Source organism: Simochromis diagramma, unplaced genomic scaffold, assembly GCF_900408965.1.
Source record: "Simochromis diagramma unplaced genomic scaffold, fSimDia1.1 OVJJ01000031.1, whole genome shotgun sequence".
NCBI classification, from domain to species: Eukaryota; Metazoa; Chordata; class Actinopteri; order Cichliformes; family Cichlidae; genus Simochromis; species Simochromis diagramma.
The window spans coordinates 2,669,313-2,691,156 of NW_024386983.1; the positions used below are offsets into that span (position 1 = coordinate 2,669,313).

Here is a 21,844-nt window from a genome sequence, read left to right on the forward strand (position 1 = left end):
ATTTTATAATTTTTTTTGCTCTGGGTCACAGGAAAATAAATCTTTGAATCCAAAACTGTTGGTTTAAGTTTCAATATGTGGGTTTCATGGGTCAATTTTATTTTTTCAGAAATATAGTTTACATAAGCAACAGTGTTTTCCACAAAGAGTGTCATTAACTTAAATTTCATAAGAAAAAATGTACAGTAAACTCCTCCAGGACGGAAATGGATTCACTAACAAATCAGTGATTTCAACACATTTCAGTGTGTTCCATTCTGTTTATTGCCTGCCACTTAAACCAAGTCAACCTGTTTGTGGTATCAACATTTTAAAACTGACTTGAATTACTGACTTTAAGCCGTACAAGCCCCACCCGAAAAATACCCTAACCTGTTTGAAAAACATTTATGCCCCAGTTGGTCTGGTTTTAATGCTGGTAGAAAATTTGAGTTAACCAGGTTGTTTATTTATTGTAAGTAAAATTGGAAACACTGCAGCTTAAATCACCACATCTATGATGGTGAAGATGATCATTTTGATTATGATAATAATGAAACTAAAACTGACAAAAGTGAAATCTTGTGAAATCTTTTGGTGCTCCTTAAAATAAAACACTTCATTGTGGAAGTACCATTACAAGTTTCTTAGTTTCAGGCCAGTCTCACTGTGCTGTCCCTTCTCTTTCCTTCACATCCATCTTCCACAGAGGGGACAGAGGGGCAGATGACTACTGAGGAGGAGGAGGCTCGGAGGATAGCAGAGATGGGGAAGCCCATCCTGGGAGAGCACAGCCGTCTGGAGGTGGTCATTGAAGAGTCGTATGAGTTCAAGGTGATGATTCATCTTCTCTTCTTCCTCTGTCACACCGTTGTCCTCTCTGTGCAGTAAAAATAAATTTATTGCTGCATGTGTTTTTTTATTGAAGTTATTGAATGTGTTAAAATTTAATACATTGATGACTTATTGATTATTGCCCCACAGCAGCTTTAACGTTTATCACTCCACTTGATTTATTTATTGCAGTTAAAAACAATGAAAGGAGAAGAAGCAGCATAGAAACTCCATTTGGGATAAAGCAGAGCTCAGCACGTTGTTTGAGGGAGCTGCAGAGGACAGAGTGTGATAGGATGTGGGCTTGTTTTGTAACACTAGATTTGTAGTGTTATTAGAAGAAACGCAACAAACCTAAGCTGACTTGCAACAAGTTTAAATGCACACCTCAGTGTTTCCAAGAAAGGGCTTTTCCTCCTGTGGCCTCAATACAAACTCCAACAGTCTTTCATAGCAGTTGGGTTGTAGTTCCTAAATGAGGGCAGTGATCGTTTGATCATACTTTATTCATCCCGAGGGAAATTGGGTTAAGGCTGCCAGCCGTGCCAGCGTATGTAGTGAGTGTATGTATGACCCTTTGCATGGTTTTAACTTTGAAAAGCCTCAAAGGGAACGCTACAAACTTACAGCTCGCCCTACAGCTCCTCTGACTGGGATGTGTTTAGTGGCTTAGGACTAAGAATTGGTTTAGGTCTGAGTCAGAGCCACCACAGGTCCAGAGCCAGCGAGTAAATAACATTTTATTTTGTGCTATTTTAATTTCAAGTGAACTAATATTTCTGTATTTTGTTACTTTGATGAATTTCACTTTTTTATACACACACCTCATGCCATGCACATATTCCATATAAGCATGGCAACTGTAATAATCGTTTATTTATAAGGACAGGTGGCTCAGTGCTTTTCTATTACCACCTTTAGCATCTGCTGGACCTTTTATTTATGAAAGAAACGGAGATAATTCTATCCCACCATGTAAATGTTAATTATGGTGATCCATTCATTCATTTTCTTAACCAGTTCTTACCAGTTCAGAGTCTCTCGGGTGCTGGAGCTCGTCACTGCTGTTGTAGGCCCAGTAGCAGGGTACACTATGGAAGTTGTCAGTCTACTGCTGCACTAACACAGAGAGAGAGAGACACAACCATTCATGCCTACGGCCAATTTACAATCACCCAATATTCACGTTATTCATCTGTGGAAGGAAGCTGGAGGACATGCAGACACAGGGAGAGCAGGCACGCATGAGTCACAATCTTCAGGGTGTTATCAACCCAGCAGGCATCTACGGTCACATCACGAAGAAGCCTTTAGAGTAGAGAGGTTGCATTTTCTGTGCACTGAGACTCTCTTTTCCCTCACATCTTTCTTTGACCTCATGATATTTCCATTGCACTGCAGACAGAGGTTAATTTACTGATTTCTGAGGGCAAAAACAAATGCTAAATAGAAGGAACTGTGCTCTCCTGGCAGAGTTATGCAATCCACCTTTACGCTCTTTCTCACATTGTTAAACCTCGGTCTTAACCCTCTCTCAGTGTGCCGGTCTAAAGTGGGTTTAAATTATTGAAAATGCATGAGTTGCCCTCAATATAGCAGCTCTGTCGAGGCACACGGAGGATGCAGACTCTCTTGGGGTTTGCAAAGCATCCTCCGTGTGCTTCTTTCCTCTGCAAGCTGTCCAGATATTTGCATGGTGCTTTGGGCTGAGCTCAGGTTGTATTTTAAGCAAATAAAAGCAGCCACCACCTCCACATAAGCCCTCTGCCTCCTGCATGCTCCAAGCAATAACATTAGATTAGTTTACTGGTGACAAACATGCAGAAGGACCATTTGGATGGATGATAATCCGTCATTTTTAATTACACTTCACGAACGTTTAATTAAGGAATCGTATCAGGTCACTCATGTGAAAGGACCATTTTCTGTTTTGCTAGGAGGTTTTTATTGTATTACAGGTCTGAGTCTGTGTGAAATACACAAAATTAAATAATTTAACCATCAACAAGTTCTCTTAATTCCTGTTATCATCAGCTCTTATGTAAGCAGTGGGTGTTTCACAGGTTTTAAAACATGAAAATCCTTCTTAAATGCAGTGAATAACACAAGTGCTGTCACAATAAGCAGTCGCTGAAATACACCTTGTTTGCTTTTATGCTTTCCTCTGAATGATCTGGAATCTAATTAACACAAAATGTGTCAAAGCAGATGAGGTCAGCTCAACGAAAGACACGAACAACTCAAACACCAGTCTCACTCTAAGCCAATTAAACGCGAGCAGAAGCTTGGATTTGTTTGAGGATTAATTACACGAGGAACGAGCGCTGAACAAACATCAACAAAGCCGACGGAGGAGAGCCGTCATTCCATCATCACATCAAACACCGTCCACTGAGACACCAGATCGTCATCCTCCGCTTGATTAAACCAACCCCTTGTGATCAAATAAAATTGTACTTGTCGCTCATCATTAGTGGATAGTGTGAGTGACCTTGAGGAATAACGCAGTCACTGTGAAGTATGTAAAACAGTGGGAGAGGTGTGCATGTTTGCACTGTATCATCTGCTCCTTCTTGTATTTGCTGGTTAAAATTGCTGAAGTGAGTTTCACAGCTCCAAACTCGACCGAGCACACTGAGCTTTTACCTCATGTGTTTGTGCAGCTGCAGACAAACTGCACGTACTTCAATCATACAGAGACGATTTTATCATCGATGCCCAGATGTTGACGTTTTGGCTTCGAGGTCTACACACAGCTCCTCTAACTGAATTGAACTGATGATGGGTGTGTCGTTATATGGAAAATTAAATAATCTGAAAAGGAAAAAGAAAAAAATGTGTAACACGTGCAGCAGTGAGTGAAATATCTGATGTGGTGTCTTTGTCGGCCTCTCTTCATATATGACAGATGTCATGAAAGCTTACGCAACTCGTAACTAAATACAGTGTCATTTAATTTAGGTGGTCGTGGTTAACACGATCACCTAATATGCAAAAGGTCCCGAGATCAAAACCAGGTGGAGACACAAACCCTGGGGAGAGGGTTGTGTCAGGGATTATATCGGATGAAGAAATCTGTGCCGCATCTGCTGTTGTGATTCTTTGCAAGTAAGAAATCACAAAGACAAACAAAGCTCGTCTTTATGATGCATCTGTTCAGCTTCTGTGAGAGTTTGCAGGTAAACCATCAGCTGGATCTGGTTGGTTGTCCTTATGGTCAGCACTGTTAGTATGAAAATCAGAGTGCAGAGCTTTTCCCCTTAATAAATGAAATGAAACTGCATTTTGCATTTACTCAGGTTTCCTTTGCCTAGCTTTATAATGTTACATTGTGTTTGATGATCTGAAATACAAACGAGCGGGCAAATCCTTTTTTCATACACTGTAACTGTCAAAACTGAATCAAATGCCCAGAAATAGTCTTCCTCCTAACACTTCCTATAACGCAGTGCAGGAGCATCTTTTATTAGAGCCGTCCCACCTGCCGGCTGCACTTTTAAGCCAAAACCGTCCTCCTGACAGGTAAACTCATATGTGTGAGTTTTTGAAGGCCCCCTAAACTTTTCTCCTCTTCCCTTCAGCTGCACAAAGCATGACTAACAAGCTCTATCTCACCTGAGTGACTCTTGTCACCTATCCTTGGATTTAATTGCTTGCTAATGCAGTGTGTTGTGCTTGTGATTGGCAGAGCACTGTTGACAAGCTCATTAAGAAGACCAACTTGGCGCTGGTTATCGGCACACACTCCTGGAGGGAACAGTTTGTGGAGGCGGTCACTGTCAGTGCAGGTGAGCTCTGTTTGTGAGAGTCTGTCAGTGGACGCATTACTAGAGTGAACAAACAGCTGTCACATGGACGCTCTCCCCCCTTTAACGACACAGTCAGCCAGTCTAAGCAGAAGCTGTGAGTGTGACCGAGGATCATCTGAAGTTTAGGATTGTTACGCCTCCTCGAGGGCAGGAGGGGGTAACACAACAACTCCAGATACTCGGTACAAGTTTTATAAACAGAAACAAGTTTAATGGCAGCTTTCTCACAAAAACAATAACCAAAATTCATACAACAAATATGGGGGAGAAAGGGACAGTTAGGTTGGGCCAAAAAAAAAACATGGATGACACCAACCTACTTATCTAGTGTTTCTAACAGAAAGGACTCCATGTGAGTAGGTGTATGGGGTCCCCAGACTTAGCTACTCCTCTTGACTCAAACCACAACCTTCAAACAAATGAAATACACCAGCGGCACTCTACACATGTGCCAAACAATTCTAAGCAAGGAAGAGAGATCTGCCCCCAGCCACAGGTGAGTCTCCTTATCAAGGTGTGCACTCCTGGTTTGTCCAATCAAAGCCTCCTTCCTCTAATTAGCTGGAAATCCCCAAATTGACACCAGCCTGCAGTCTGTGTACCTGAGTAAATGGCAAACAAAAGGAGAGGGAAAGAAAACATGCAGCCTGCAGACACGTAACAATGATTTTGATTTTGGCCATCTGTAAAAGTGCCATTAAAGAGCCTACTGTGCTTTAAAAATTGATCCACACCCTCACGCAGACTGCTGTGACACATCGATTTGATTCATAATGAATTAAATTGACGTTTTAGCATTTTGTAAACTAATGAAACTAAAAGAAAAGCTGTTGATCCCTTTTTTTACACTAAAGCCCCAACATTTGCACTTCAGTCACATCTTGATTATATGTTTTAAAATCCACCATTAGGTGTGCAGAGACACAATTACAAAACCGTGTCATTACCCAATTAGTCCACTACTACTAGGTTCAAGTAGAGATAGGAGTGCTACTGTAATGTTGCTTCATGCTGGTGTAATTCATGTAGACTGTCTGGCCTAATGTGTGTATCGCTATAAGACAGCACAGGATTAGGATAGAAGGAGGCTGCTGAATGAGTGAGCTTTCACCCAGCCAGCAGACTGGTATTGATGTTACGCCAGCCCGAACAAAGCCTTGTTAGCTGCCGACACCTGATTGTTTGCATCGTCTTTTTTTTTTTTTTATTATTAAAGATTCTTCAGGAAGACAGTTTCGGTAACTCAGATTTGTATGCACAAGTTTTCATTTGATGTCTAGACTAGAATTTAGCCAAGTTACAGTCTCTTGGTAGGATACACAGAAAATCACTCCTCCCAGTTAAGATGCTCAATGGTTACCAGCCTGGTCGGTAATAGTAAGATTTAATAAAGATAGATAGGAGGGGAAGTTCCCTCCCTGGGCTCCCGCTTACAGGGATGTTTAACGCAGCTATAGTTCAACAGCTGTTCAGACTTGAGCACCATCAGCTGTAATACAGCTTCCTGTCTCTGTTCACTGGCAAGTTAACTATCTCCACATTAAGCCAGAACTCATGTTAAAAAAATGTCCAATCACCTTTTAATGTGCTCAAAACAGTGAACTCAAAATCACTCAGGCAACATGAAGTCTGCCCTCTTTGTGTTTTGTTTTAATAATGAGATGCAGAGTTTTCCCAGCTTTGCTTTAGAAGACTACTGACATTGGCTGTTTAAAAGCTGCCAGATGAATTTCACTGAAGGAGAAGACTGATCAAATGTTGTGGGTAAAAGGGGGATTTTACCAAGGCGGGGCCTTATACCAGGATCACAGACTGTATGTAAAAGATATACTGTGACGTCACCAATTGATTAGCGTTGTGGCATCATCAGCTAAGGGAGGGGTGGATCGGAGTTGGAATCAAAGTGACACTGCGTCTTCATACGTGAGTGACTTGTAAATCCCTTGATGAAGCATACCCTGCTTTATCCTCTATCCTCAAATGCTACAAAATGACCTTCATGTTCTTTTTGTTGTCATCTAAAATTACCAATTAAGAGCATAAACGCATCAGGAAGGTGAGGGAGCTCATGTACAAGTCTCCTTTCTTCAACCTCGAGTTCCCACCTTTCTGGTGATTTAAAAGAATTTCATGTAAAAGAAAGGCTTTATTTTCCAGACCTGGTTGCTACATCTATTTTTACACTCAGTATGTACTCGGCGTGCATTTGTTACATTGTATCTTCGCCCCAAAAATTAGTCAGATAAAAAAGAAAAGATTCATTCCTCTTCTCAAGCACATAAACAGCTGATTCATCACAGAGACGTTGTCCTTAGCCAGAGAGAGCAGGGTAGCAGCAGAGCTGTGGGAACACCTTACCCAGGGTCGCTGACGTGTTTAATCATCATTATTGTCTAGTCCTACACCCACCTCTACATGTCCCTGTAGCCCAGTGTGTGCTGTTTCCTCTTCTTGGATTCAGACAGCATCTCCAGCATGTCACATGTACAAAAACATGCTAGCTTGTAATGTTGTTGTTTTATTGTGTCACTTCCAAAGGCATTGATCTGTAAATGTTGTACAGAAAAAACACATTGAAGAAAATAGAGTCATCTGTTCTTATGGAAACACCAATCTCTCTGTCTGTCATTGAATTCTGTGTGACAGTGTGATTTAACTGAAATGTAAAACCGTAACAACATCGCAGGTAAATTATGCTAAATGAGAAAAAGATGCTTGAATTAGACATAATTCAATCCCTAAAAACAAAGCACCAAATGTTGCTGTAAACTGCTCCTCTAATCAGTAAAATATATTAGCAAGCTTCTAGTCTGTAGTGTAAGAAAAATAATAAGTCTAATATTTTAAATAGCTGCCTTTTTCAGGCATGAAGGGTCGGTGGAGGTCAGATTTGTAAGTGAAGGCCACCATCTAGTGGAAGTAACAGATCTCTGCAGACAGTCAGTTAACTGTATTCCTTGAAGCATATTTCTATGTGTAGCTGTGATGTTTCTATTATAAAAATGTTTCCTATATAATTAATTTGTCTAATTCTACAACTTTTCATAGCTTTTTACAGGAATTAGCCCCTGTTATGGAGTGGATAATGAAAAATGAGTGATGAGTTTTGTTTTCATTGTATTTTGTTATGTTAAATATAAGATTTTTTTTTTTCAAAAAACAAGGACAATCTGGTTTGTATGAAGTAAGAGATGATGACTGTTCAAATAAGCTTATTTCTTTAACATTTCAACATTTAAGAAATATATAATAGATAAAGGACCCAGTAAAAGTATGATAAAGATTTTTTAAAGTGTTTTTGTACAAAAGTCAAAGGCCGCTCTGTCCTTTAAGGTGCTAAGATAGTTTGGTCACTTCAGGGTTAGAGAGCTACGACTGCAACAGCACATTTATGGGATTAATATCCTGCCACGCCATGAAACTGGCAGGACATGAATCCCACACATCACCTACAGAATCAAAAAGACCTTCCTCGTGACAGCGTAAACCCAGGTCACGTACTGGGTCCAAACCCCCTGAGTACTCTGAGTAGTATGATCTCCATGCTGTTCGTAACCTGTAGAAAATATCACTGTGTGTTTGGCTCTTCCAGGTGATGGCGATGATGACGAGGAGGAAGGTCGTGAGGAGCGCCTTCCATCTTGTTATGACTACGTCATGCATTTCCTCACTGTCTTCTGGAAGGTTCTGTTCGCCTGCGTCCCGCCAACAGAGTACTGGAACGGTTGGGCCTGCTTCTTCGTGTCCATCAGCGTCATCGGCCTCCTCACCGCCATCATCGGGGATTTGGCATCACATTTCGGCTGCACTGTGGGGCTGCGGGACACCGTGACCGCCGTGGTGTTTGTGGCGCTGGGAACTTCCATTCCAGGTGAGTAAATGTCCCGTTTCACTGTGTGAGAGAAAGAAAAGGCAGAAAGGAGTTTTTGATGGATTATGGGAGAATACCCAGATTTATGAGTGCATGTAGTGTCACTTTGTAACTTGTAACTCTTTGTAGTTGTTTTGTGTCTTTCAGCCATTTTGCTTTTTTGCATCTGTTTATAATCATTTATTTGTATCTTTTGTTTTGTAAGATAAGATAAGAAGAACTTTATTTATCCCGAGGTAAATTCTTTTGTCATACACATGCTCGATGCAGCAAGAGAGACAGGGAACAGAGGAATATGATATACAATATATACAATAAGAATAGTGGTGATTTGTTTCTCTTTCTGGCCATTTTGTGTCTATTTGTCAGTTTGCATCTTTTTAGTTGTTTTTAGTCGCTTTTTTGTCATTTTTGTGTCTCTAAATTATTTTATATCTTATTGGACACAAGCTTTGAGCCTCATTAAAGTAATTTTGGATCTCTCTGTAGTTGCTTTGAGTTCCTGTCAATCATTTTGTACCTTTGCGGTTGTTTTTTTTGTATCTTTTTGGTCATTGTTTGTCTCTTTGGAATCATCTAATTGCTTTCTATTAAAAACATTACTCCGGCTTCCTCCCACAGTCCAAAGACATGCAGTTTGTGTGGATAGGTTAATTGTTTAATCTAAATTGTCCACAGGTGTGAATGCGGGAGTGAAGCTGAGTGCGAATGGTTGTCTGTCTCTGTGTGACCTGTCCAGGGTGTACCCTGCCTCTCGCCCTATGACAGCTGGGATAGGCTCCAGCGCCCCCCGTGACCCTGAAAAGGATAAGCAGAAGCGAATAGATGGATGGATAAAAAACATTTTCTGGGAGGGCGATTGTCTTTCTGTCTGTGTGTTTGTTTGTGTGTGCTTGAAGGTGCATGACCCACATTTTCCACTTTTTCCTCCCCCAGACACCTTTGCTAGCAAAGTGGCTGCCATACAGGACCAGCATGCGGACGCATCGGTTGGAAATGTCACTGGCAGCAACGCAGTTAACGTGTTCCTGGGGATCGGAGTGGCGTGGTCAGTGGCTGCCGTGTACTGGAGAATCAAAGGAAAGGAGTTCCAGGTGGATCCTGGATCACTGGCGTTCTCCGTCACGCTCTTCACCATCTTCGCGTTCATCTGCATGTCCGTGCTATTGTTCAGACGCCGGCCCTCCATCGGCGGAGAGCTCGGCGGCCCGAAGGGGTCCCGCCTCCTGACCACCCTCCTGTTCCTGGGTCTGTGGTTCCTCTACATCCTCTTCTCCAGCCTGGAGGCCTACTGTCACATCAACGGCTTTTAAAGAGGAGATGAAGAATGTTCCAGAAGAATTTTGCACAGCAGCACACACAAAATCTTTGACTGTCAGTCCATTCGGTCCACGGTTTAACACGAAACAAGTGTAAGATTCATCTGGTTAATAGGGCTTCAGATACATGTTCACAAACACACAAACACTACATTTAAGCATGTGTAAACAGCGCGTTTCAAACACACTCGTTGTTACTTGAAAGATGAGGGTTAAGAGGAAGTATTTTTGGAGGGTGAGAGCGTGAAAACGAAAGGTTACTGCAGATAGTTAACGGGGAGCAGACGGAGAGTGACAGAGAATGACTGTGACGGGAGATTCAGAGGTAAAAAGAAGGTCAGGTCAGTCAGAGGATGCTTTATTCACGTTAAAGCCAGGTGTGTATTTTTTATTTATTTTTTTTGAGTTGAGGAGCTCACTTGCAGGATCAGACCACTGAGATGGATCACAATCCTGTGAGCATAGAAGGAAAAATACTTTTGTTTTCCTTTAGTCTCTCATTCAGTCCACCAACTCTGCAGCTTCATGTTTCTTCACTGAGGAAGTGGAGGAGCACTGCATCAAATAAGGAGTCAAATGTTTACAACAACATTACATTTGTTTACTACAAGAGATTCTTATATGGTGGTGATGCTTGTCTAATACACAGTATAGCTGAAGGTGTCTCTCCACACGCGCTGTAAATAGTACAAATATAGAGTGCAGTAATTTCACAGGGCAGGCTGCCACACAAAAGGATGCTGAGGCAGAAACGCAGGTTTCTACTGTCGTTGTCAGCAAAGCTTAGATGATTTTCGAATTCATGCACAGACTGGAACACTGGTAGTTGCAAAGATTACAAATGTCAGCGGTTTTAGTTTTAGCGACATGCTAAGTGGAAAATAAAAGTTTTAGCAACCAAAACAAGCAAATAGGAAGCTGCATAAGTGTAACACTGACTAAAAGAACATCCATGTACCAATCGCTTTACCAGACCACAGCCCCTCTGACAGGGGCTTGCATATAAAGCTGAAGGATTATTTTTTGCATGTATAGCCATGTACAGAGCATCTTCACATTATATGTCATGTACATGCTATGAAAAAGGGAATAACCAGCCTGATTATCCACCTGTAAATTACATCCCTGTGTTTTTGTGTCGACTCGGTGAACAGAAACTGTCAGCTAGTCCTTGATGTTAAATCTTCCTGTATAAAACAGAAGAAGCCGTTTGGTCCAGGAGGAACAAAAAGGACATTTTCATCTCCTGAAGGACCAAATATGCGCTCTCACACTCCCGATGTGTGCAGTGTCATTTAAAAACTTTGTCTGAGGCAGTCAGATGGGCTGATGAGCTGCAGTCAGCCATCACTGTGTTACTGTTAGTGGCAGACTCGTCCATTCCTTTATCGTAAGCAGCAGCAGCATGGGCAGACAACAGGACTCAACAGTGTTAGTTTACTCTCAAAAATAAAGTCTCTAAAGTTGCTGACTGCGATCATCAACATCCGGTCTGCAGCATTTGTTAGGAAAAAGCTAATAATCTACACATTAATTAGGCTGCAGGACTGTAGTCTACAGCACACTGATGCTTTAAGATAGCAAACAAAGAATGCCTTAAGGGAAGCTCAAGTAAAAAAATCTAGTATTCAAGATTTCTGCTGTACAAACTGCCCAGGCTGCACTTTATTTAACATAACTAAAACACAGTGTTGTGCTTATCTTTTCCTCCATCATTCTATAAGTGGTTACTGTGCAATATACGAAGGGAGAACTGTCTCGAGTTTCCACTGGTTCGGCTAACACCAGATCCAGGTGGACCCATCATGTTGTCCCGTGCAATGTAATTCATCGCCTCTCATTCACCAGAGGGTCTACTTCAAACGAGGATGTCTACACGGGAGTGGCATAGTGCCACAGCAGAGACTGGTTTCTATGGGAAATGCATTAGGAAACACGGCTCTGCAAGGCATGCATGTGTTGCTCAGTATTGCATGGCAGACTTGGAACAAATGTTCACAAGCTACTGAAGAAATTGGCTGCTAAATACACCATAAAACACTGGATGGTGTGCGAACACGCTCTGATTTGTTTCGACATTTCCACGCTGGCATTTCAGGGCTACTATGTTCAGCACTGAGATGCATGAAGCAGGAAAGCCAGCGTGTGAAAAATGTCACAACAAACAGCAGTAAGATTGTCTTATAATAATAATAATGACTAAAAGCTTCAATTATTATTATTATTAGTATTGTAACTGCCTAATTTCAGTCCTATTAAATATATTTCTTTGAGGACATTGCATTATAAACCTCTCACCCACAGATGATAAGTGCTATACAAGTGGAACTCTTCATTATTGTTGTTAAACATGACAATTTGAAAAGGATTCGATTGGTTAACCCTGACTAACTTTGTAAACTTTCTAAAATCCAGTTTTGTATCTTTTTCCTTGCAGATGTAGCCAAGGTAGATTTTTTTGTATTTCTAAACGACATTTAGGATAGTTTCAGTGTATAAAGCTGGTATGTAGACTACATGGTGTCTGAATTTAGTGGATTAGACTTTGATATATTTTCCACAGAGAGGAACCTCCCCTTTAACGGTGTAGTAGTGCATCATAACCAAACTTTAAAGCATCTAATTTACTGAAATACACGGTCCGCTAACTCATTCGTGTCTTTGTTTTTCATGTATAGTAGATCATTTATATATTTATTTATTTATTTATAGAAGATTATTTCTCTAAGCATAAGATGTGCTGCAGGTCCTTGAGGAGAACAGTTTGGAGTTTATTCATGGAATTAGGTTTCAATGTGCAATACGAGAAAAGGTTCAGCTGCAGCTTACTTTGTTCGAGCTCGGTCCGTGTCTTTTTTTCCTGCCGCAGTGTTTGTTGTAACCCTCCGCCAGTGTACACTTCTTCATGTTGTCCTTGTGACGGAGGAACTTTGAGTGTAAGTAGCATGTTTACATAAAGAAACAGTGTGGAACATTGCCAGTATAATTGTCAGTCTCAGGCTGTTGTGAGCTAAAGTTTTGTAGATATTAGCTGTGGCTGTGAGGCAGGTTTGTTGTGTGTGAGGTTCAAACAATCCCCTGAACAGTACTCACTCAAACCACCAGGTGGGACCAACATTAGATATGAAACACACACACGCACACATGCAGAGGTCTGCTGAACTCTTGTGTAATGACCAGCACCAGCAGGAACAGAGCGAATCACCTCCACAATGTGTGCATTTGTGACCTCGGTGTGGCCCAGGAGCCAAAAACAGAACTGTCTACAATGTCCGGACAATGTTCCATGTTTCCACAAACTTCTGTACTAACTGTCGGCCTTTGGTCTTCGCTGTTCTGTAGCTAGATGTAATGCCCCCACCCCCGGCTCTTATCAGCCTCCCCTCCTTACCTGCCCCTCCCCAGTGTGCATCCATGTTTACATCCCCTCCTGTGTTCCCCTGCACATGCATGACGAAGAAGCCCGGTGTACGTGCGTTATAGCAGCATGGTCTACTGTGATGGATGCCTGTCGGTCATTCTGTCAGATCGATTCCCCTTGTGAAATAAAGTGAGCAAGTGTGACACGCACAACCACTGCTCGGTTCAGACAGACTGAACAGAAACACAAACAAGCGCCATTCCTGGAGTCAGAGTCTCCTCCTCACCTGTTTCTGTAGAAGCTGTGAAAAGAGATCCTGCTGTGCTGGGTCCAGGCTACATCCCAGGTCATCTTTTTGTTTGTTGCTGTATGATATTTCAGTGTCTGTGTTCGTGTTCAGCCTCCTCTCCTCCCCTCCCGGGTCTTGCTCTCTTCAGTGTGTCTCTCTGTGAAGTCGTTTCCTGTGATGATGAAAATTTCTCTCTGCCTGAATCTTTGTAGGGAAATAATGACTGAAATTATTACGATGTCATGTGATAGACATAAACATTTATTCGATACTGTAATAAATTAACTAAAGATGATATTTAAGTTTTTTTATGAAATGCAACAAAAAAAATCTTAGAAAAAAAACTCGGTTTTGAATCATGGCATGAGGTGTAACGTGTTCCTGAAAGAAAACGAAGGTCTTTAATCAAGTGAAGTTGACCTTATTTAAATATAGTTTATTTATTTTCAAGGTTCAACGTGTCTGAGTCTTTTTTTATAACTGAACCAAGATAACAATCAAAGTCAGTGATTCGTAGAGTCATCCAGCTATCAAACACTTGCTGTAATCTGAAACTTAAAGGACATTTTTCATGTCTCGACTCATAAATACAGTGAAATGTTTTGCAGATTAATAAGTAGTGGTGGTCACCTCACAGTAAGAGGGTCCTGGATTTGAATCGGTGGGCTGGGGGCTTTCCCATGTGTACCCACACGAGTATCCTTTATGCATGTTAGGTTAACTGGTGACGCTAAATTAGCTTAATGAATGGATGCCTGTGTCTCTGTTTCGACAGACCGGTCACCAGGTAAAAACAAATGTAATTAATTTAATTCTTAGCTATAAAGGCAAAGGTTTGTTTGGGTTTTTTTTGGGGGGGGGGGGGCAGTAATACAGTTTTTGTATCGCTGTACAGTGTCACAGTGGATTTTAACTCAAACGCTGAAGACATGATTGAATTTCTTTAAACTTAAAGCTTTAATTCAAGGGGGTTGCATTAGCTGAGGATTTTTTATTTTAATATATTTTAAAAGACTCAAAAGTACCATATGCACTTTCTTGGCCATGTGAGGCCCGTTCCCTCATTATCACAATAAAAGCGGATAAACAACTGGGATTGATTCGAGGGCTGAACTTCCATTTCATAGCTTTTCACTGACACGCTTAGTATAAAGTTGAAAGAAATGTTGAAAGTGAAGGAGGACATCAGGTTTCGTCTCCTGTCCAAGCGGCTTCGTTAGTTTGAGAACAGCTGTGGAGACACACAGCTCCCTATAACGTAAGTACCTGTCACGTCGGTGCTGCCCACAACTCCTGATTGACCTGCTCTGCTTCTGTTCTAGTCCTCCTGTGCATTTCCAGGTTACGGTATTTCCTTTTTGCCCCAGTTTTTGAATTTATCAATAACAAAATAACAATCTTCATCTAAATACAAGGAATAATAATAATAATAATACAAGGACTTAGAAATATCAGTAAATTATTGGAGGAAGATCGCTGAAACTAAAGGAATGGACATGTGGGAATGCACAAAGAAGTGGAAAAACTGGAGGGATCAATATGTTTGTCCCTGGAACAAAAAAAAACATACCACAAATTCTATCAGTGAACACAACCACGCGGTAATTAACACATATTACACTAGAACAAGGATAAATAATGGCATCATTGTCAGTCATCACAGTTCAGTGAGACAGCTATCACAATTGGCACTAAAAATATAGCAACCATAGCTTCTTTAAGTGTTAATTTTTGGTTTTAAAAGGGTCTATCTATCTAATGGTTCTCAGCTTAATCTGAGTGTTTCTTAGTTTTTGACTACTTGGTTAGTTTAACTTTTTCTTTCTTTTTCTTTTTCTTTTTACCTCAACTAAGAATCACCCTCCTCTGCACATGTCCAAACCATCTCAACCCTCTCCCACTTTTTCTCCAAACTGCTCAACTCAACACCGCCTACAGACTATTTGAACTTGATGGGCATGTCATGCTTTCAAACTAGCTGCACAAGCACACATGTGTGACCTCTTTTTAAGTTTCAAAGACACATGAAAGGTACTTCAGTGTCTGGTGTGTGCAGTCTTATCTGCTCAGTGTCCTCTACTGTCACGCTGGTTAGCAGGATTGCTGCTGAAGCACTAAACTGCTGTGAACTAAATAGTTACACTGAACTCACACTGCAGCCATGCAGCAGTTGAATTTTATTTCAATTCAGTTGTATTTAATATAGCACCAAATCTAAGCAGCAAAATTAAGGGACGATGCAGGGTCAACTGATCCAACCCTATATGCTCTATCAAAAAGGAAAGTTTGAAGCCTGACACTAGCTCAAACTGAGCTGTCCTTCTGATGTACTCATTTCTAACTTTGTCCATCCTGCTCACTCCCAACAAAAAGCTTAGCATCTTCAACTCTGCCACCTGCCTTTCTGCCAGTGCTACCGTCTCCAAACATACATGACAGCAGGTGTCATTACCAGCTTGTCAAGCTCCTCTTTCACTCTTGTTGTTATCCTTCTATCACAAATCACCACCGACACTCATCTCCTCCCACTCAACCCCACCTGTACTCTTCTTCACTGCGTGTTGTTTTGGATGGCTGACCACAGGTATTTAAAATCATAAACCTTCACCCTCTCTACTCCTTGCATCTTTACTTTTCTACCTGTTGCCCTCTCATTCACACACATGTATTCTGTCTTTGTTTCTACTGATTTCTCTCTTGAGCATAACTTCACCTCTCCAGGCTCGCTACAGAAACGTTAAGCCCAAAATCCACCACTTTAAACTTTAATACAAGCACTTGAGAGACTTTCATTTCACTTGAATAGGGACTTCAACACTGTACCCTTGGGTTAACGGTTTGATACTCTACCATCTAAGCTATCCAGGGTCTGTAGCAGTTGCCTCTACCTTGTTCATCCTGGTATTTCAAACCTAAACCAAAGATCATAGGCTAATTCAAGCAGGGGGAGGATGTTTGTAAAAAAATAAAAATAAAATACAAAAAAGGAGATTTGTTTTTATTAAATTTTGTTAAGTGGCACAGTCCATCAGTAGTGAGTCCTTAGTGAAAGTCTTAAAAATGAAAATAAAAGTTAAATAAAAATAAATAAATACAAAATAAATGCTATATTTGTATAAAAACTCCAACATAATTATTTGTGAAAAGGCTACATTAAGCTTCCGATAAAAAAAACATTTATATGATGGCAAACTATTTCACGGAGTAACAATAAAACTGTTGGTACTTAATAGAGGGTTCGAGTTAGTGGGTCAAACTCACCACCACTGCGCATGCTCAGATCTAGTTCGACGCCACCTGAGCATCAATTAGCAGGTTGACGGAGACGTTTAGTAAGTCAGTTTCTACCTAATAACTTTATAATTTATAATTATCAGTTCATGTTTAGACTACTGTGTCGATGAAAAAAGCTCTTCCAGTTTTTCGGGTATTTTTAAAAAGCAGGTTGACTGACTCGCGGCTCTTCGTGGATTTGTGCTGTTTAGGTCTCAACTGCAGTCGTCATTTTGGCGATAATGGCTTTTTCCTCACACCAAGCGCGTGTTTATCACAGCCTGCAGACTATTTATAGCGTGTTTAGTTCTCAGACAGATGGATTTACGGGAGACTTTTATGAAGTTTGTTGACTCAAAGTATGCGCTAACTTTACTTTGTCGCATGTTAGCGGTAGGATGTTGTCAGACTTTGACTGGTATCTGCTGCTGTCATGTAGAGGGTGTTCTGCAAGGAAAACTCGAGCCAGAAAAAAAGGATTTTCGTTAATATTTACAATTTGTTCATGGAGTTGACTGTTGTAAATACCCTAGAGTGTAACTTAAAGAGTGCAGTTAGCCCTCCGCGCCACCAGAGACCGCTAGTGAAGTTCGTTTTTTCTTAACTAGAAACGTAAAAACATTAACTCTTTCTGCTAAAGTAAACCTCTGTTTCGTTAGTGAAAATAGCACTTGTATTTAACGTAATGGGCGTGAGTTTTATAACATTAATATTGTTAAATTAAGTGTACTACTTGTTTTTTGCTTTTCTGCTTCCTATTGGACGGAAGAGTACCACGTTTCCGAACCGTGAGTGAGGGAGAGGGTGCGGGGAGTGACTCCGTCTGCTCCGACGTATTCCCGGTATCGCTTCTCGGCCTTTTGGCTAAGATCAAGTGTAGTATCTGTTCTTATCAGTTTAATATCTGATACGTCCCCTACCCGGGGACCATATATTAAATTGATTTTTGGAACAGGGAGATGGAATAGGGGCTTGCTCCGTCCACTCCACGCATCGACCTGGTATTGCAGTATCTCCAGGAACGGTGCACCCCCCTAAACATGTGGAAAAACAGTGAAAGTTTGACTAGGTGGTCACAGCACCAGAGTAACTGAGACCCCTCACAGTTTCTTGTGGCTGATCACCAATTTGGAATATTAGCTTATTATTATATTAAGTTGCAACACACCAACAATGCAAACACATAGTTGCTGCAGACAAAGCAGCACACACGCACACTCTTCCATCTACAGTGGGAAACAAAACCACATCTACATTTATTGTCTTTAAGTCTTCTATTGATCATTTTCCAATATCCTTTTCTATATATTGGCACATTTATTTCAGTAGAAACAGAAAGCAGCTTGTGATTTAGAGCTATTTCTCATATTTTGTAGGCTTTGTAATATATTATTTAATTAGTTCAGTCTGTTACTGTTATCCTCTTGGAGCAACTGTAACCCACACAATTTCCTTAAGGATTATTAAAGTATTCTGATTAGAGAAGAAAAGGGTGCAGTGCTGGTGGGTAATATTTTTATTTTGCTTGCAGTAAATATTTTTATTTTATTTAACCTTCATTTATACAGCTAGTTCCAGTGAGACTAAATGTCTTATTTACAGTCTTACTATTATTTTCTCAAGTAGAACCTGGGTCGTCTTTATGTGTTTCACTGAATGTGCCTGAGAGAGAAAATGTTAAACCCTAGTACGTGTCTGCCTGTGTCCAGTGACGTATAACAATCTCTTGCTATGAAAACTGTTCTGTTGTTCATGAAATAAGTGGCTGTGTCACCCAGCAGCTCTCTGTGGGCTGTGGGTTTGGTCTTTATGTATATGTTTATTATCCGAAGCGCTTTTCTCTTAGAATCGGCTCATTCCTTGGTAAATCTGACTATGACTATATCAGCTGCATCTATTGGGTTATTTTGGTAATAGATTGATCTATTGATGGGTTTTTTTACCCATCAATTGTTTCATTTTTCTAAAAAGACCCCCAAACCTTTTGTATTTAGGTGACATCTGAAGTTTTAATTTTTTAAAGAAAATATTTTCTTAACTGCCAAAATATATAAATGCGCTCAAGTAAAGTCAAAGCCAAATAAAGTAAGATAAATATGCAAACTAAAATAAGATATAAAAAATGAATCTTTACTGTCTTCGTGGAAGGCTTTGAGATGTGAATTTCTGTCTGTAAGCCTTTAAAGGAGAATGTGGTGCCTGCAATGCAGCGATGCGAGTATATCAGCAGTCTGAAGTTTGCCTTTGATGCAAAGTTTTTATGCTGCTGCAAACAAGATGTTATGATGGTGTAGACATTAATTAATATTAATAATAATTTAGTGTCCAACGTAACGTCACTGTTGCTGTGGTGATGTCAGTGCTTCTTTTCAAAACTGGGCCCTGTGTTTGCTTAATATTGTCAGACTTTTTATTCACACGCTGCTCCTAAATCCCTTTGTATCGCAGGTCTGCTTTTAGTCGCAAATGCAGGTGAAATGCATGCGTTTACATCCTTGAACACATCGGCAGGCTACAGAGCCGGGCATTAAATGAAGCAGCGAAGCAAAGACTGTGTTGAGGATTGTTTATAATCCAATTTTTCAAAATACTTGATGAATCGCTGCAGCCCTATATCGCTGTAAGAAGTGTAATTCTTGCAAAATGCATGCATTGAAGTAACATTTAAAGTAAGAAAAGGCTTCGGCTCTTCTGTAATAGGTTTTGTATTTGATTTTGGATCTGGACAGTTACTGAGGGTCGCCTGTGAGACGAGGGAGAATAGTAGGAAATATTGATCCAGCTATCACCCCCTCATCGTCTTGTTTCCTGTCACTGCAAAAGTGGACAGGAATGCTGCTCTGCAGAATGTCCGATGTAGTTCCAGATATCTGGCTGATAGCAGCATCTCATCTTGACCATTTGGTGCCATTTGTTTTTCTCTGCAGCTGTCGTGTATTTCACCAAGCATGACATTTATATTTGTTAGTTCAGGTGTACCACATACTTCTCTTCCACTGGCTGGGATGTCCTCTCTAAGAAGGAGACGCATACTTCTGCAGTCATGGCAGTCCAGGCTTTGTTATGTGCAGAAGGGCCTAAACTCAACTCCAGCTGCAGCATTTGTTCTTGGTCCCTGTGAGCTGCAGGGAGCTCATGCGGTGGACTCGTCCTTAATCTGTGTTTTCTGATAGGTCAGTCGATCTTGTCTTTCTCACTGTTATCACTGGTCAAGGTGAACATTCAGGGTACGGCAAACTTACAACCCAGAGAGGAAATGCCCAAAGTATGTGACTGGCTGCAGACTTTTAAAAATGGAATCGCATTGAGTAATCAGATGGCAAGAGCGAGCGTCAGCCAAGAGCAATTAGAAACTGAATGCAGACAGATGTGAATGAATCTCCAATAAAAGCAGTGACAGGTTCAAATACTTTTGTTTGACCTGTTGAGTCAAACAATGAGAGTCAAATATTGAGAGGAGTCTGAAGCTGCAGAATGTAGTTTGAAATCATTATTAAAGTGAGTGTTCCTCCGGGACAGTAGGGGGCAGCAGCAGGAGGAGAGTGAACTGTTCAGCAGCAGAGAACAAAGGAACAGGAAGTGGTTGTGCTGTTAGCAGAAAACGTGTGTGCTTTATGCGTTTTTTTTTCCTTTTTTCTAAACATCAGACGTGAATCAAACAGTTTTCAGCTGCAGTTTGATTCAACTTGGAGTTACTTGAACTTCCTGTTGGTTTGTTGGTGGATTTAAGGAGGTTAAATGGATGAAAAATGTTGATCTTTCAGTTAGCTTTTGTTGTGCAGATGCAGCAATGCATGATGGGAAAGACTCTCCATATTTTATTAAAACGAAATAACCTGATCAAAGGAGCTTGACTACGATGACCTGGATGACTGAGAACCTTCACAGACTAAATAACCTGATGTGGCTCTGTTGGAAGCTCCTTCCTGTGTATATAAATAGTGTGTAGTCCCAGCCTCCTGCAGGCTGTGTTTGTGTTGATTGTGAGATTGTGAGCACCGTGAGTGTGCAGGGTTTGTGTGTGAAAGAGTCCCCCATGTGTGAGGTGAACAACTCATACTTACCTGGCAGGGGAGATACCATGATCAAGAAGGTGGTTCACTCAGGGCGAGGCTCAGCCATTGCACTCCGGTTGTGCTGACCCCTGCGAATTCCCCAAATGTGGGAATCTCGACTGCATAATTTCTGGTAGTGGGGGACTGCGTTCGCGCTCTCCCCTGATCACATGTGCAAAGGAAACAGAGGAAGCAGATACTGAGGCAGTGTCCTGCTGTTTATTAAGGCTAAGAAGTCTCCGTTGTTGTGTTATTTGAGGAAGATGTTAGTGAAAGCTTTGTGCTGCACAGTCTTTTCACTGAAGTCCTTTGTGCACTGTGGAGCACACTGTCACCTCCCGAGTGTTCATCCACTTAACAAACAGCAGCTTCTTTTCTAATCCAGGGCAGCTCGTCCCTCTCAGTCGTGTTAGGAAAGTCATTTTTGTCCATGTGCAGAAAGACGGCCTGTTTTTTCCCTTTTCTTTCCTCTAATGGTTCCACAGCAGCCAGCATGTGTGTTATGCAGATTGTGGAAGAGGGCAGGGCTGGTAGAACAGTTAGCCAAAGTGTAGCCACCACCGAGCAAAGAAAATGGTTTAAAGATCTATGACAGACGAGCAGCTCAGACCATAACTTATGTTGACCTCACTCTTTCCTGTGTACACAAAAAACTGTCACGTGTGACCCGGTGCCCAATCAGCTCGAACAAACCGTTTGTATTCACACTTTGTGGGCTTGTCCCTCATATACGACTTCATGCCACTGGTAGCCTAACATGCCACCATCCTCTAATCTGTGCAGATGTTTCTACAAGGCTGAAATGAGCTTTGCAGGCAGCTGAAATGTGATGATAGAGTGGATGTTCAGTCTGATTATGACAGAAACTCATCTTATTCCTTCTTTGCTGTTTTTTTTACACACAAGGAAGCTCTTAGAATATGTGCGTGCAATAAACAGTGTTGTTCCTACTCCGGGACAGTAGGGGGCAGCAGCAGGAGGAGAGTGAACTGTTCAGCAGCAGAGAGCAAAGGAACAGGAAGTGGTTGTGCTGTTAGCAGAAAACGTGTGTGCT

General features: G+C 41.2%; 1 protein-coding gene, 1 long non-coding RNA gene and 2 other non-coding genes across 16 annotated transcripts in view; 3 read left to right on the plus strand and 1 right to left on the minus strand.

Moving 5' to 3' along the window:
• Positions 1-21,789, plus strand: part of slc8a2b (solute carrier family 8 member 2b) — a 201,381-nt gene extending 179,592 nt beyond the window's left edge. For 3 of the 12 annotated variants that reach the window (XM_040039710.1, XM_040039709.1, XM_040039711.1), the window contains 4 exons: positions 689-813; positions 4,502-4,601; positions 8,215-8,493; positions 9,430-9,866. In XM_040039710.1, the coding sequence (XP_039895644.1) occupies positions 689-813; positions 4,502-4,601; positions 8,215-8,493; positions 9,430-9,806 (881 nt within the window). In that variant the 3' untranslated portion in view covers positions 9,807-9,866. The other 9 variants (XM_040039719.1, XM_040039716.1, XM_040039720.1 and 6 more) reach the window with 9 other exon arrangements.
• On the minus strand, positions 647-20,947 carry LOC120738461. 2 transcript variants are annotated; one of them, XR_005696982.1, is made up of 3 exons: positions 20,816-20,947; positions 3,792-3,797; positions 647-657 (listed from the first exon to the last, which is right to left on the minus strand). It is a non-coding gene; the product is annotated as an uncharacterized LOC120738461 (long non-coding RNA). The 2 variants fall into 2 exon arrangements; XR_005696983.1 differs by lacking the exon at positions 647-657 and adding an exon at positions 2,269-2,279 and having other exon boundaries at positions 3,790-3,797.
• Positions 17,580-17,770, plus strand: LOC120738501. The gene has a single exon (XR_005696994.1). It is a non-coding gene; the product is annotated as a U2 spliceosomal RNA (small nuclear RNA).
• LOC120738499 lies at positions 20,792-20,955 on the plus strand. Its single transcript, XR_005696992.1, has one exon. It is a non-coding gene; the product is annotated as a U1 spliceosomal RNA (small nuclear RNA).
• Positions 21,790-21,844: the final 55 nt, after the last annotated feature.